The 16,251-nt window shown below is 42.9% G+C and overlaps 1 protein-coding gene across 7 annotated transcripts in view; it reads right to left on the bottom strand.

The window, feature by feature from the left end:
• UBLCP1 (ubiquitin like domain containing CTD phosphatase 1) overlaps positions 1-16,251 on the bottom strand; it is a 165,739-nt gene that overhangs the window by 38,899 nt on the left and 110,589 nt on the right. For all 7 annotated transcript variants that reach the window (XM_078653735.1, XM_078653733.1, XM_078653729.1 and 4 more), the window contains one exon: positions 11,286-11,384. In XM_078653735.1, coding sequence (XP_078509861.1) covers positions 11,286-11,384 — 99 coding nt within the window. The remainder of the gene's footprint in view (positions 1-11,285; positions 11,385-16,251) is intronic.

The following is a 16,251-nucleotide window of genomic DNA, read 5'->3' as shown; positions in this document are numbered from 1 at the left end:
AGTACAAAACCACATTAGATATTTCAAACTGTTTCTTCTGTAAAAACATTGCACCAGAAAGTAGGTATCTGATCGCTTTCTCAATTATGGGGACACAGCGTCACTTCTGTGGTCTCAAAAAAGGGACTCAAGAATAGTCATGGGTTACTTTCAGCAAGGGTAACAGAGTTGCTGCAAAGTTATGATGATAAAGCATTATCATATGTGGATGACATCTATATGACAGATGATGACTTTGATAGGCACTTGAATAGGGTAAATACAATTATAGTCTGATTCGCCTCTGAGGGTTACAAATTCAATTTAAAAAAAATCTAGAATTGCCCATTTAAACGTCCTGTCCTTAGGATACGAATTATCAAGTGAAGGCAAAAGCCCGGCAGCCAACTTTCTAGAAAAGAGTGCGCAGCTCCAACCTCCAAAAACGCTGAAAAACTTACTCGATTCTAGGTTTCCTGAATTTCGGAAGAACTTAGACTAATTTACGCAGAAAGGGTTAAAGCTCTCTATGAATTAATCAATCCAGATTTAAAAAAAAGTAAATTGGACACAAAAACACACATAAATTTTGCGTTCATTGCAAACAGACATGTTAGCAACTAACCATTTGCAAATATACTTAAACGTACGCCACTTAGTGATACAAATCATTCCAGGACAATGCATATTCATGTACTTAACTTTTAAAGAAGGTGAAAAAGTACCAATAGCTTACAAATCACACTTGTACACACAAGCAGAAATGAAATTCACTTCAACAGAAAAAATTCTGACCGGTTCAAACTGCAGTAGCAAAAGAGAGAGCCCTCGCACAGGGTAAGCGCATTATGGTGGCTACACTGTACCTGCCTTAGAGGCAGTGAAAAAAGCGAGCATTACAAATGCTAAAGCTTTACATCCCAGATGGATAGAATGGGTTAATTCTCTTGCTGCAACAGACGTTGAATACGTTTTTGACCCATATTTGAAAACACAAGCATTTCTACAATACCAACAAGAATGTCCTCTGCCTACTGAAATTCTGTCTCATGACCAATATGAATACATCATTTATACTGAAAATCAGCTCAACCCGCTGCGGGGTGGGGGTAAACAAGCCTATAGTGTGGCTTGCGCGATCGTTAAAGGTCGCTGGCGTGGTGGCAAATTCCAACCAATGGTCACTAAAACTCAATCTCTAGGAGATCGTACAGCTCAGCGAGCTGAACTACAAGCATTCAAGATTGCACTTGAGAATACGGATGACGAATTCCCCACACCCATAGTGTGCGATTCGTATTATTGTGTTCAATCTTACAATGAATACTTGCAAAACTGGATTCAAAACGGTTACAAAGATGCAAAAGGTGGCACAATCAAGCATAAACTGCTTTAGGAACAAGTAGTTTAGTTACGACAAGGACTACAAAACACTCACGTGATACATACGGTGAGTCATCAACGTGATGGCATTCAAGTTGAAGGGAATTCATTGGCTGATGAAGCCGCGAAGGCAGCTGTGCAAACTGCAATCACTCATTCAAAAACAAAAATAGCAAAATAATGCTAGCTGTCCATGCCACAAGCAAGGGCAGCGGTGCAGCGTTACCTAATACGTTATCACTCAAATACTCATATATAATTGATGCAAACTCCGTTCCTTTTGCTCGAATCCCTGGATTGGGGGATAGGGTAATTCCAAACAGGAAATGTAGAGTAGCTTTGATATACGAAGCGCATTTGGGAGAGGGACTGATGCATCAGGGGATCTCTAAGACTATACTAGAATTAAAAGAGATGTACGGGTGGCCAGGAATGAATGCACACATTCACACATTTGTAATTAACTGCAATGACTGCAATAGAGATCGCAGCACAGAACGCCGCCAGATTGCGGACTATAGCATAGCTAGCCCAGTACAGGTACCATTGTTAGACAGCATTAGACTTTCTACACGCAGACGTCCCTGTGGACAAATACGGTCCCACAAATATTAAGACAAGGTTCATTTGGATATGGCCTCAGCGCTCGGCTGACGCTCAAACTGTTATAAAAGATTTGCGAGTCTTTATCGGCACATACACAGTCGGCACGCAACATTCTTACCAGGGTCCTGCGTTTAGCTCTCGAGCTTACAAGGAGGCCATGGCCAAATTAGGCTTTGCATTGCGGTACTCTAGTCCATTCCATTCGGAGGGAAATTCGGTTGTGGAGAGAAAAACCGGGACATAAAGCAATCCATAACCGCTAGGGTATTAGGCTAGGGTGGCGGGTGGGGCAAACATCTAATAATTGTCCAACATAGTCTTAACAATCTGCCAAGAAGTTCTCTGGAGGGGAAGCACTCCATATGAAGTCCTTTTTGGGACCAGAATGTTAGTAGCGGACCTTGATTGTCAGACTTCAGTGGTAGACTAAAAATCTTTTGATATCAAAGAACGTTTGGCTGTTTTACAGGACTTAAATGTACTGAGAACGAAACAAAGTAATGTGTTCCTGAAGCCAACAACCACTGAAGAAAAACAGACTGTCCCAACAAGGCCCGTCTGGATTCCTAAGCTTGGGGATCTAGTCAGAGAAAAGATCGAAGACAAGAAGGAATTTGGGCCTTCTTACAGACAACCAGTACCTGTCCTAGCAATCCCCGGATCAAGAACAGTTTTACTGCCGCCCCTTGCTGGTAAAAACAAGAACAGGTTTGTGTCAATCGACCTGGTCAAACCACATCATGTGGCAGATACTAAGCAGTAGGCCAAGTGGACTCCGCCAATGTAGCAGACGCCCTAATCTAGCTACTATCCAAGAGGTTCAAACTGAAAGACTCATCACCTTTGAAGAATTTGCAGTGCGAAAAGAAGGACAATGCAACAAAGCTAAGGAACTTGTACCTCTTGAAATCCAAATAAAAGTTAGTCAAGAAACACCTGTCTACAACGAAAAGTGATCAAGTGGTTCCAGCGATTTCAACAAATCCTGATGCAATCCCAACAATTGACAGAACTGCCTCTGGCTATTTCATTAACTTTGATATGTTTTCTGACAACGCCAGCAAAAGGAACTTTCAAAGAACAAGCAACAGATCTTTTTCATCACCTGGAAAAGACTTATCTGGTTTCACCATGGATTGAACTTTGGTTGACTCTGGTAATAAAATGTAAATTGATACTTGTATAGCGCACTACTCACCCGCAAGGGTCTCAATGCGCTTGTACGAATACCGCTGTGGAACCCATCCTGGCTTTCCCTGTGAGGTGTCCACTCCTGGGCACGCCCAAGGTGGAGGCCAGGCATCCTTAGCGTTGTGGGGGCCGTTGTGGAGATTAAGCAAGCTATTGCCCAGAGTTGCAGAGTGGGACTCCATGATTGGAATAGGCACGAGGGGAGAATTATCAGGTCCGTGGAATTTTTTTTTTTGAGCCCAAGACCCGCCGAGGCGGGAATTGAACCCTGGTCTCGGGCTAGACCTCTGCATCAGGGTCTGCCGCTCTAACCATTGAGCCACACTTCTCCACAATAACACTGGGAATGCTGATAAATGGAAGATATGTCAAAATGGACACAGCAAGTAATCAATCACTGCATTTATAAAGCGCGCTACATACCCGTGAGGGTCTCAAGGCGCTGGAGGGGGTGGGGGGCCGCAACTGATCGAAGAGCCAGGTCTTGAGGAGTCCCCTGAAGGCCAGCAGGTCCTGAGTCTGTCGTAGACTGGTGGGGAGAGCGTTCCAGGTCTTGGCGGCGAGGTAGGAGAAGGATCTGCCGCCGGCGGTGGCTTTCCGGACACGAGGAACTGTGGCAAGGGCGAGGTTGGCTGAGCGGAGGCTTGGGGGTGGGGGTGTGGAAGCTGAGTCGGTTGTTGAGGTATGTAGGTCCGGTGTTGTGTAGGGATTTGTGTGCGTGGATGAGGAGTTTGAATGTGATCCTCTTGTTGATGGGAGCCTGTGCAGGCCTCTCAGGTGGGGTGTGATGTGGCTGCATCGGGGATGTTGAGGATCAGTCATGCCGAGGCGTTCTGGATTCGTTGTAGTCGTCTCAGGAGCTTGGTTGTTGTTCCTTAGTAGAGGGCGTTCCCGTAGTCGAGTCTGCTGGTGATGAGGGCCTGGGTGACGGTTTTCCTCGTGTCGGGAGGGATCCATTTGAAGATCCTGCGGAGCATGCGGAGGGTGTTGAAGCAAGACGCGGAGACAGCGTTGACTTGCCTGGTCATGGAGAGGGTGGAGTCGAGGATGACCCCCAAGTTGCATGTGTGATTCGGGGGTTCCAGGGCTGTGCCTAGCGATGTGGGCCACCAAGAGTCGTCCCAGACTGGTGGGGTGGGTCCGAGAATGAGGACCTCCGTCTTGTCTGAGTTCAGCTTCAGTCTGCTGTCCTTAATCCAGTCGGCTACGGCCTTCATTCCCCTGTGGAGGTTGGCTTTGGCGGTGTGGGGGTCTTTGATGAGGGATATGATCAGCTGGGTGTTGTCGGCGTAGGAGATGATGTTGAGGTTATGTTGTCGTGCGACGTGGGCGAGCGGTGCCATGTAGATATTGAACAGCGTAGGGCTGAGGGAGGATTCCTTCTGGGACGCCGCAGATCTCGGTGGATTTCGAGCGGAAGGGTGGGAGGCGGATGCTCTGGTTTCTGCCGGAGAGAAAGGATGTGGTCCAGGCCAGGGCCTTCTCTTGAATTCCGGCGTCATGGAGGCGTGCTGATAGGGTGCGGTGGCAGACCAGACTGTCAAAGGCTGCTGATAGGTCCAGGAGGATGAGGGCGGCTGTTTCTCTTTTGTCCATCAAATTACTACTCAAACCACACAAATCATCTCATCATGAGCCAGGGTCACTTTCTGTATGCAAGTATTGTTTCCAAAAACCAAGACAGACAGGGAGTCGCCTTTATGGCCTTCACTGAACATCTCTTCTATACGAATTGATACTTTAAGCAGAATGAAAGCCATTCTTTTGCAAAAAACCGTGCCACTGACCTCGGCCAAAGAAACCTATGATATGCAAGTTGCAAGGATTTCTGCCGAGATACATGCCCTCTCAACTACAAACTGCCCTGTACATTTCTCAGAAATGTTAAGTCGCATCTAAAATATGTCTGATACGAGCGATATTGTACATGCATTTAAGACCGTATTTTCTGGACTGTTAGCACCTTTTGAAGCAGTCTTAGGAATATTTCCAAACTTTGTGCACTCTGTGTTTGGCGGACTGCCTCTCATTTTGGGACTCGCTGCAGGGAGACTATTTTTTCTCCTACTGCTGCGATATGGCAAGCCAATTCACCAGCGACACCCAGTTCTCCATGGAGACAACTCTACTGGCGACGAAGTTTCGTGAGCGCATCGTCCAAAGTTTGGGACTACCTCGTCTACGAGAATTAAATACCACATGGTTTCTGTCATTCAGACCAATCTGGCAAGATTGCATCTTACCTGTTCTACGCTGCCTGCTATGCGGAGAAGAATGCGTGCTAGACATCTGTCTAACACTCCCATTAGTCATGCCAACGGATGTTTAGACTTTGCTTGAACCGGCCCATGCACTGTGTTGTTCCCAGCGGCTACCAATTCTGATGACGGCATTCATTGAGGTCTCACAGATTGCTGATGGTGAGGTACAAGAGGAAACAGGCGCGCAGGTACCATCCATTACGAACATTGCTAATGCGACCAATGCTGACGGCGATGCTTCATATCTATGTGCGGTTAATCTTCTAAAAGAGGTAATCCAACTTTCACCTAATATGGTAGACGACTTTTACAGACTTGGAAGATTTGATGTTTTTTCCAAACACTAGCACTGACTTTTGATTTGGCACACAGTATTCTGAGAGACTTTGAATTCGACCTTCATTTTTCAAAACAAAGTTCTAACTTTGGGACTCTTTCCTATGATTAATTTCTTTTCCAAATTTGTATTTTTTATTTTTTGGCACAAAGTAATCTGCTTAAAGTAGAACTATTCATAGAGAACAAGAATTATTTGAAAAACTTCCAGAGACAATATTTGACCTTGTCCACATTCACAAACAGTTTTATGTAATCTGACATGAAATAGTTTCGGCCCTTTTTCTTCTGTATTTACGAGCCATTTCATAAATGTATATTTTCTTGATTCATTCAGATAGCATTTTCATTAACAAATGTCATCTATATGCTTAGAATGAACTATTGCTTTAAATGCGTATAGCACCAATGCTCTTTTGTTTACAACCAGTACCATTGCATTTTTATGTGTTTTGGGTGGGTTTTAACACTACATGTTTAGATATGTTTAACGTGTTTAGAACTTAGTAATGTCGTACATACGAAAGTGGAGTAGGTGTTGTATGACGTTTTAGATTCCGAATACGTTTTCCCGATTCATACCCTTATATAGGTACAATTCACATTGCCCTTATATAGGAATAAAAATCAAGCCTTTATTTAGGCATAGCCCACGCTGCCCAAATACAGGCATGGCTACTCCCATCCGTTCATCAACGTCACAACGATTTCTTGGAAAACCAGACTCTTAAGCAGAAGGGACTTCCCCTAGCCTGGATATTGATTTCTCCTAGAAACTCATTATTATGCATGAACAACTATTCCTTAGGGGTTCATCCATGACGTTCATATGCCCGACTTTACGTCAAAGCTGGCATTCCTTAACACCTTCAAGGTATATATATACCTTCACTTGCTATAGCAAAGCACGGTGTGGTTCGGTGCAGTTCGACTACCTACTTGCCCGACGCAGCTCGCTACAGCAAGTGCCGAAGGAAGCAGACTCTCCAGCTGACGCACTGACAAGAAGCTGTCCTCTCCTACCGAGAATCCAGCACCAGTGTTTCGGATTCCCCTTGCGGGGTGTTGGGAAATCGAGTCCCGAGACGGAGATACCAACCTCCTTCATTCTAAGGCATGGAACCGATTAGAATCTAGAGAAACCTTTGGCAATTCTTGGCAAAAACTAGACCTATGGTAAAGACCATGCTTACTTCTTACCTCGTACTAGACCTAGGTTAGGTACATTGGGGTAGGCTTATTTAAGAAGCACCTGTTGAATATTTTGGCCTGTGTTATTTATGTATGTATTTTTATATGTCATAGCAGTGAACAATGCTATTACAGTATTTTATAATACTATTCTCGCTGTACGCATTATACTTTGCATTCTGTCTAACGATTGTAGCAGTTCACCTCTCTTGCATGAGAAAGAAGACTGTTCAATAAACCCTTTTATTGAAAATGCCCGTCTCACTATTTCTCTGCAAACTCTGTAGAAACGAAGCATGCACAATTTATTTATTTTTTTATTTTCATTTCAATAATACAATACAAACAAAACAAAGGCAATAATGTGAAAAATAAGTGTATATATATATATATATATATATATATATATATATATATATATATATATATATATATATATATATATATATATATATATATATATATATATATATATATATATATATATATATATAGAGAGAGAGAGAAATAAAGAGGGGGGAATGAAGAATACTAAAGAAAATGAAAAGGAGAGGGTTAGGTTCAACTTTGCAGCAAAATACAAACATAATGACAGCATGATAAACAGTCACTTCATCCGAACATTGTTTGATTGATGCATCACCACTCTGTCCAACCCCACCAACAACCAGATCCTGCAGGATTTTATAAACCAATGCATATAGCACTCAAGAGACGACAAAGTCATTGGCTTCTAAGACTGGTAGTCTTGGGCTGTTTTCTTATTAAGATCTATCTCTGATGTCTCAGTAATGTCTATTGTGCTAACAGATTATCTTCTGCCATTGTGGGTGTTGTAGCGTGTTCCACGCTTTAGTCGCAGTGTAAGTGGCATAAAGCCCCCAAAAATTCTTCGGCCGGTTCCTAGGGGGAAGTAGCTCACTATATGTTTCTGTTTGTGTGCTACAATATAGCATGTCCTTGGACCATTGTTTCAGCGTAGGAGGTGGGCCTCTGGATCAGTGTATAGGTAAAACTCGTTTGGCAACCAGGAGCGCCATATCCACCAAGCGCCTAATGGGTTTCTGTAACTTCTTTGAGTACCCTAGTAGCACTTATAATGGGTCTGGGGCAAGGTCCACCTGCGTTATCGCCTGAATTTCAGTGAATATTGGTGTCCAATAGTTAGCCATCTGTGGACAGAGCCATGACAGGTGCAGAAGTCAGCCTCTAGCATCCCGCAACGATCGCATCTAGTCGTGTCACGCAGTCCATATTTATGGAGGCGTTTTGGTGTGTAGTAAATGCGATTCAAGAATTTAAACTGGATGAGCCTATGTCGCCCGTTAAGCGAGACACGCTTAGTAGTCTCACAACAGTATCTCCACATGTCGTCATCTATGTCTTGCTCTAAGTCCAGTTGCCAGTCAAGTCGAGCTTTATTGTGGCGGTCTCTATATAGTTCCTGCGTCTGAGAGTATATCTTTGCCACAAGTCATTTAGGGGATGTTGCTTGAATCATTGCGGTAGAAGAACACACCTCCGGGGGTTCCAGCATTTCATCGCCCAGCATTTGCCTCAACGCACTCCGGGCTCTGAAATAATGAAAAGTATTCAAGAGCTTGGGCCTCGGTTCTGTCTCTAGTAATGCTTCCCCCTCCGTTCCCCGGCCATCACTGAAGAAGTCCCCTACCGTGTTTAAGCCCAAGTTATGTAGAGCTGCTACCATCTCTGGTGAAGTTAACATTGGTAACCAGTCACACCAAGTGGGTATGAGGCGAGTATAACATGGTTGCCTCCTGTCTGTTCATTAGGTTGTGCCATGCATGAACTGTAGTGTTTATGGAATCCAAAATAGTGGTAGTTCTACCAGGTGGGTGATGTAAAATGTTTGCTAAATGCGTCGGTGCTCGAGTTATGCGCTCTATATACAGGTGGGTGGGGTAGTCTGCTGGTGCAGCCAGAAGTAGGCGTGTGAGGCCTGGGCCACCCGATAGTATAGATCAAGATCCGGCGCTCCTAGTCCGCCCATCAAGTAGGGCAGGACAACTTAATCAACAATGAGCAGATATGTCTGAAGAACTGGGCTGGTAGGACCATAGGTATGTTAGTAAGTAGAGAAAGTGGGGAAGGACTACCATTTCAATAACGATATTCTGCCCAATAATGAAAGGGGGAGGCGAATCCACAAAGCATGCACAATTGACTGAGTAAAATAGTTATCTATTGTTTTCACGACTCTGAAGATATTTGTTCCAGTCCTAGGGAAACAAAGTGGTCATGTTTATGCGGTTGTCACGAACTAATCCCTTCTTGTGTATTCGCGAAAGTTTCTAGTGACCTCTGAGCTAGCTGGCACTCACAATTAAGTTTAGTAAATTCGATAGAGACATACTGACCTCAGTCCTATGTCACATCTATAGGATATATTATTCCAATGCGCTGAGCCCATTGGGAATATAGGACCTACACTACATTATAGACTTTTCTAGCTTGATCCAGTCACCGGAGTCAAGACGGGCAGAGTCATTTCCGATGTGAATAATGAGGCACACGCCAGTCAGAATTAAGTCAACTCTGCAGGGGGGTAAAAGTAAGTGAACCTCCCACTTAATCACCTTGTATGCAGACAACTTCTTGCTTTACCAAATCCTTTCCACGCAGGATAAGGTGATGGATGAATATTGTAAAGCTGTACACTTACGTTTATTTTTCTTTCCCTGTACGTTCTTTGTTGCAAAAAAGATGTAGAAAAATACAACTACACTAAATCCAATTTGTTTCCATTGAGGGCCCCCAAGAGTGGAGGTATCGGTAGCTTACCCAGATTGCAGCTAAATTGTGACTGTACATCCATTAAGGTTTTGGGGGTTAAGGTGCATCATCTGCACCTAGATTGAATAGTGGGCAATTGTACTAAGTCTAGCTCTAAGACAAGGGCTTCTCTGTCTTTCTTCCCAAAATTGCCATGGACGATAATAGAAAGCATCGCCATTGCTAAAATGGTCATTTAGACACAGTTTCTTTATTTATTTCCGATAACTTTCAGTACTTTATTTTTCACAGAGCATGACATACTCCTAAGAGATTTGGTCTAGAATGGTCAGAGACCGATTCACTCTGTGCAGGCATCAATGTGCTTTTGAAGGAGGGAGATTGACTGGCACTCCTGAAATTTAAAAATGATTACCTGGCAGCTCGGTTGCAGGTGGCGGCATGCTTGTTTGCAGATCCTGCCACAGTGGAGGAGGTACAGCTCTGAAAGACCCTCGGAGGCTAATCACTCCTGGCCGCAGTGAACTCTGTCCAGGTTCGCAAGTTGACTGGGAGCATTCTTCGAGAGGTGGCTGGTTACTGCTGGGGCAGAGTTCTACCGAAATCTATCACAAAGGTCACCTTCAGCCTCAACCTTTCACTGCGGGGTATTCCTGAGCTCAGGAAAGTAGTCTCAGACACCGACAGGCACACTTAGGCAAAGGCAGGTGTTCTATGTTCTTGTTATTTCTCCAAAATGTTTCACAGGTCATATCCTGTCCAGAAAGGAACATTTTTACACTTTCAGGCAGTGGTCAGTATCACCAAGGATATTTGCTAGCAGTGCAATGGGCTCCCTCCAACACACTGAGTGCTCAATGCTTTGTTGGCTAAATCAAGGAGGGCAATCTATAGATTATATGCAGCTATGACAAAGTTGACCAAATCAGAATTTCCACAGTATGAGAATTATTATAGTGAACACTATGTCTCTAATCTCCACTTCTCCCTTTCATTTCTTCATACCCGACTCAATATGTCTCCTCCATACCATTCCCTTTCTCTACTGGTATTTGCTTTGTTAATCTAGTGGTGGGGCGATACTACCGCAACTATTCAGTACCATATGGGGAATATTCTGTATCCTGTTTATTACAGCCCTGTTCTTGTTACTTGCTACAATTTTAGAACAATAAAAAATGTATTTAAAAAATGCAAAGGTGAGCTAAGAGAGTAGCAAACATTGTAGAAGTGGAAAACAAGTTTGAGAACAAAGAACCAACGTACGGAGTGGAGAGAAGCACCCGATGAAGAGGACAGAGGGAGGGAATCAGAAGCAAAGGCCAGGGGAAACATAGTTAGAGGGGAAAGAGAAATTAAGGCTAGAGGGGAGAGAAAGGAAGGCTCTATTGCAGAAAGCTGGAATCAGCAACTAGATAAACAATGTTCCTTGGGTAAGAGATTCAGACTCTAAGGAAGAATTAAGAAATTCTAGGATAAGTGAAGCAACAATAAACCTACATGGCACATAGCTTTTCTGGTCAATTAAGCTAGTACTGCAGAGCTATAATAAGAACAGCAATAGGAAGAGGGGAAGAGCCTTACTTCAATGAGCCCTCTCCGTGGTGTGTGTACAGTGATCATTGCAGCGCTGTCCAGCATAAAAGTTATCTTGTAGTTAGCATTTGTGCTCACGCCCAGTTCCTGGAAAATAAAGCAATCGTTAAGGACTGTAGGCAGTCTGTAGCCAATAATGTAGGAGGTTACCAAATATACAACTTATCTTACAAAAATACTTGCCCGAGGAGAGATTTGGCGATACAAAAGGGGATGATGGACGGAGCGTTTGAATAAATCAAACACTCACCCCCAGTCAACTGATCTGGGTTTAATCCATCACCATTCTTTAGTTCACTCAGCCACCCCAGTTCAGACATGGCTATATGCAAATCAGTCTGACCCTGTGCCTTGTGGGAACAGTCCAGCCCGAACTGCCAAGCCATGTCTTCCCTGGACCGTAAACAAGCATCCTGGGACCGGTTTCGGATTCATAATCCTCATCAGCCAGGCTATCTTGAACCCAGTGGCCAAGTGAACAAGGGACTCACGTCTGAGCATACCCTGCCACACTTAGGGCAAACAAAGCGATACAAAAGGGGATGATGGACGGTCCATCACCACCCCTTTTTGTACCGAGGAGAGATTTGAACTGCAACTCCCTACTATGATAAGCCAATTTGCACAAATCTATATTCAATTAAGATTCTTGTGTGACTGGACAGGTTTATCGTGCTGTTAAGTCCTTTCTCCAAGGCAAGCACTTCATTACTCAAACAGGAGCTCATACAAACAGCAAGGATGTGGAAGGAATTAAGAGCTGGTCTGGGGTCCATGGAACGCCAGAAAGGGAGACATTTGATTCCTGATCATAGAATTGGTCTTACCTCAGATATAACAATTTGCTGTCTAAATGTGCCTTGTGGCTGTAGATGCATTGTATGTATTTAATGGACAGTTCTGATGAGTTCTATGCCTCAATTTACAGTTTAGTTTTAGAAACTGGTTTGGAATAAACAAAGATTTTATTTGGGGAAAAAATAGGAGCTCACAAAGCACTGCCCCGAAAGGCAACTTGAGCATAGAGAATAACAGTGATACAGACCAGAGGATAGCACAAGAACCAGGGAATTTGCGGAATGGGGGGTGGGGCACTTGTAGAGGCAAACAAGTACATTGTTTCATTCTCACAACTTCAGTCTCACTCACTGGATAAACATCTGACTTCTTGAAGCACGGTTTCACTCATTTCATTTTTATTCATTTATTTATTAAATGTCATTTCGGATACAACGTCCTTGACAAAAACATAAAAAGCAATATAAAAACATCAATAAAATTACAGGGAACAAACAAACAAATCGTAAAATTCAAGAAAGGCAGTTAAATGAAATAGGTTATATCTTGCCTATTTCATCATTCTCCGCCAAGCACCAGTTTAACGTAGTTCAATCCAGTGGAAAAAAAGGACCCCATTCCCGAACATCAGTAAAGGGTAAATGTCTAGTCATCACTTTATAGGCTTTATACTGGATGACTCAAGCAGAGAATAAAAATGTTGGTATTGCAAAGACAACCGTAGGGTTCGTATTGGTCTTTCAAATTCTTAATGCCACAAGACACTGCCTGACCCCATATAGCTTATAAAGCGACTTTACCCATTTGGCTCTCTCTCTACTATATGCTTTAGAGAAAAATAAAATATGGCCTTCTGTTTCATCCTGGAACTTAAAAAATGGACTGGAGATCTAACCCTCAGCTCGTCAATTACTGCAAAAGGAGGCTATCAGTAAAGTCCTCAACCTAAACTTTGTGTTGAGAGTTCTAGCTAACCTTGGTTGAAGATAATAAAAAAAAGCCTCAAATCAAATTTGTAGTCCCATTTAAATAAGAGAAAATCACTGGTCAATCGAACGAGGGAAGACCTTTTTCATAATTTCAGTACCCAAATCTATCCTTAACTTGTTTGGCATTGACAAGCAAAAAGCCTGTGTATAGCCAAAAGGCTGCAAGCCTCACCTCGATAAGGGACTTCTTTACATAACCTAATCAAGTTCCTCAAAACACCTAATAAACTCACTCTATACAATGAGAGATTTTCTACCGTCCTTACTTGAACCCAGTATAAAATTGGCCACAATTTCACATGATCTACTATAGATTTCAGGGCCAAGTCTAGTCGAATTGGTAGCTTAGGGGAGTTCTGGGGGAGTGTCAAAAGAGCAGAGAAAGGTATTTTCCACTTTTTCAAGTTCGGGAGTGTTGCAATGACCCCATATCTCTGAGCTATACAAGATGTGCTTGCTTCACTCATTTGAGGAGCATTCCACATCTTGGTGTACAGTCTGGGTGAGAAATCACATTATCTGGAGCACTGTCTTGATCACTGGGCATTGAAATTCACTTCATGGAGATTCCAGAGTTTGAGCTCTACATCTCGGTACACAATCTTACTGGTCTCACTCAGTAAGTGTGGAACTTACACCGTGTTGCACAGACATTAATTTGTTGTGAAGTGTCTCACTTCTTGATACAATTTCAACTTTGTGCATTCTCAATAGTTCCAGGAGGCATGCATTAAATGTCAGGAGTGGCACCGTCGAAGTAGTGGCTTTAGTACTCTGATTGCAAGGCCACCAGGGATGATTGGAATCTTGGTAACTGACTAACAGACAAGGTGGCCAGAGGCAGAGTGCTCCATACATTGTAGAAAATCTTGGAATAAATTCAAATGAAGTCATTAAATATACCTATGCAAGCATATTGGGCAGACTTTTACAATGAAAAACATCAGCACTGCAACACCAGAAAACTAATGTAGTTAAAAGAGTATTCAGCAGACCGGTAAGAAAAAGCTACTTACCTTTGAAAATGTGCTTACTGACATATTAAAGAGCTCCCACACATTTGTTACTTCCTAGGTGCGAGACTGAATATGGAAACATTTTCAGGATTAATGAGCCACTGTTGCAAGGATGTGCCCAAAGGAGCTGCAGACTGTCACGCAACGTCACCGAATGGGACATGGCATGAATTTAAATAGTGCTCAAGCGCGAGTGATGTCAGTTTGTCCAAGATTTTCCAAGCTAAAGACAAAAAGTATGGAGCTGAAGATAAAGAAAAAGGATGATATGCATAAAAATAAACTCAAGATGGGTGGCACGAGGGTTGACAGGAAGCGGAGGGAGCTCCTGTATCCATCAGAGAGAATGTTACCTAAGATGACTTGTTCTGATTAATGCAAGCTCCCACTGATTCTTTAGGTTTACTTCAATACCAGTGGAATACATTCTGCCATCTGCATGACGCAACACCTCTCCAATTATTCAAAAGGATCTACAAATCTTCCATTAAGTAGGTGCAAAGACAACATTATTTTAACAGTTTCTTCAATGTCAGAAGTCCTACCAAATAACTTAATAGAATAACTTCAAAGATTCTCTAGCCCAGGGTTCTACAAAGTCAGTCCTGGTGGGCCAGATCTATGCAAGATTTCCAGCATAGATAAATGTAGTTCTCTTCAAAATCTGCCATGGGTCCGGCTCTCCAGGACCAATTTTAGAGAACCCAGCCCGAATCACAAGTTTTATGGAACACAATTAAAGACCACCTTGTGGCTAGAGCAAAGATGCTGGACAGACACCCTAGGCACATAACGTTCTCCATCAAACCCATTCAAAGCTACATTAAGAAGACTACACAGAAAAGCAGACTCCAGACCCTGGTTTCCTTCCAGTAAGTCCCTCTCTCCCCATTCCATGATCTGTTCAAGGCATATTCAGAACCTGCAAAACACAAACATGAACTGCTGAATCCACATTCACTGGTCGTGTCAATCTCATTGGTGACTACGCATAAAAATATTAATACTCCAAGAGCACAAAAATAAATTAGTTGTTGCTCATAAAAAAGTTTCTAAAAGAGCGCTCCTAGGGTGCAAATGTGGTGGGTGATAGCCACTCATTACAAATGTTTTTCCCCTCGCACAAGGGCTTTCTCAAGACACATCCAAGACTATCCTAGGAAATACCTTTCAGGAAAATCCTACTAAGAACTGACCAACTCATGAGCCAAAACTTCCCTTCATCAAGCACTTTCCATGCAGATTACAAGATACCCTACACCTATGACCGTTCAACAAGAACAATTTAGATCGAGCAGATCGAGACAGCTATTGACCAATCTCAAATGGCCTATTGTTAGCGAAACTAATCAAAAGAGTGGCATTCATTCAGATCTGCAACTTCTAAACACACCATTGCCAACAGGACCATCTATGGCCATCCTTTATCCAAGCAAAGGTATCCATGGAAAAGAACCCCTGCAGACCATCCTTCTATAAAAGTAGTAACACATTAGTGGAACCACCTCAGTAGAAAACTGAGAAAGTCTTGGTTGGCAAAGAAAAAACATCCAAGACCATCTGGAACTCAGGAAGGCAGTGTAGGCTTTACTCTTCCCAAGATGGTGTCACAAAGGTCACTGAGGAACTCATTTGGAGGGTTGGATGAGGCAGAGTTAATGGTCTTACATCGCCATTAAATAAGATGCAGCAACAAAATCTCATTAAGAGAACAACTTTGGTCCTCAGAAGACATTAACCGAAGGCCATGAGACACACACATACTCTACATCCAAGCACTCAACCAGTTGGCCACCACTGAGCAAATGCACTTCAGTGCCTCATCAGGGGTATGAAGAGCTATATAAATACCACTACAATACAAAAAAAACATGTGTTTCGCCTCATGCAGCATAGGTCAGAGACAGCAAGATAAATAATGTAACTGAATGCGTGCCCAATATCAAACTATCTAAAGAGGAGAACACTTTTACCAACATTATCAGTTAGTATGTTAAGTAGAGCACTACAGAACTTAGTTGTAGATTCCATGTTATCTTTTTATGTCGGCTGTTTAATACTTGCTCGATACATTAACAGTCCCACAAAGGTGGTTTGATTGAAGTTCAAAACTTTTTAGGGCGAAAGTGGAGGATGTTAGAGGTATGCTAC

Source organism: Lissotriton helveticus, chromosome 7, assembly GCF_964261635.1.
Source record: "Lissotriton helveticus chromosome 7, aLisHel1.1, whole genome shotgun sequence".
Classification (NCBI taxonomy): domain Eukaryota; kingdom Metazoa; phylum Chordata; class Amphibia; order Caudata; family Salamandridae; genus Lissotriton; species Lissotriton helveticus.
The sequence above is the reverse complement of the archived record's forward strand: the minus strand, read 5'-3'. Positions and strand labels throughout refer to the sequence as shown.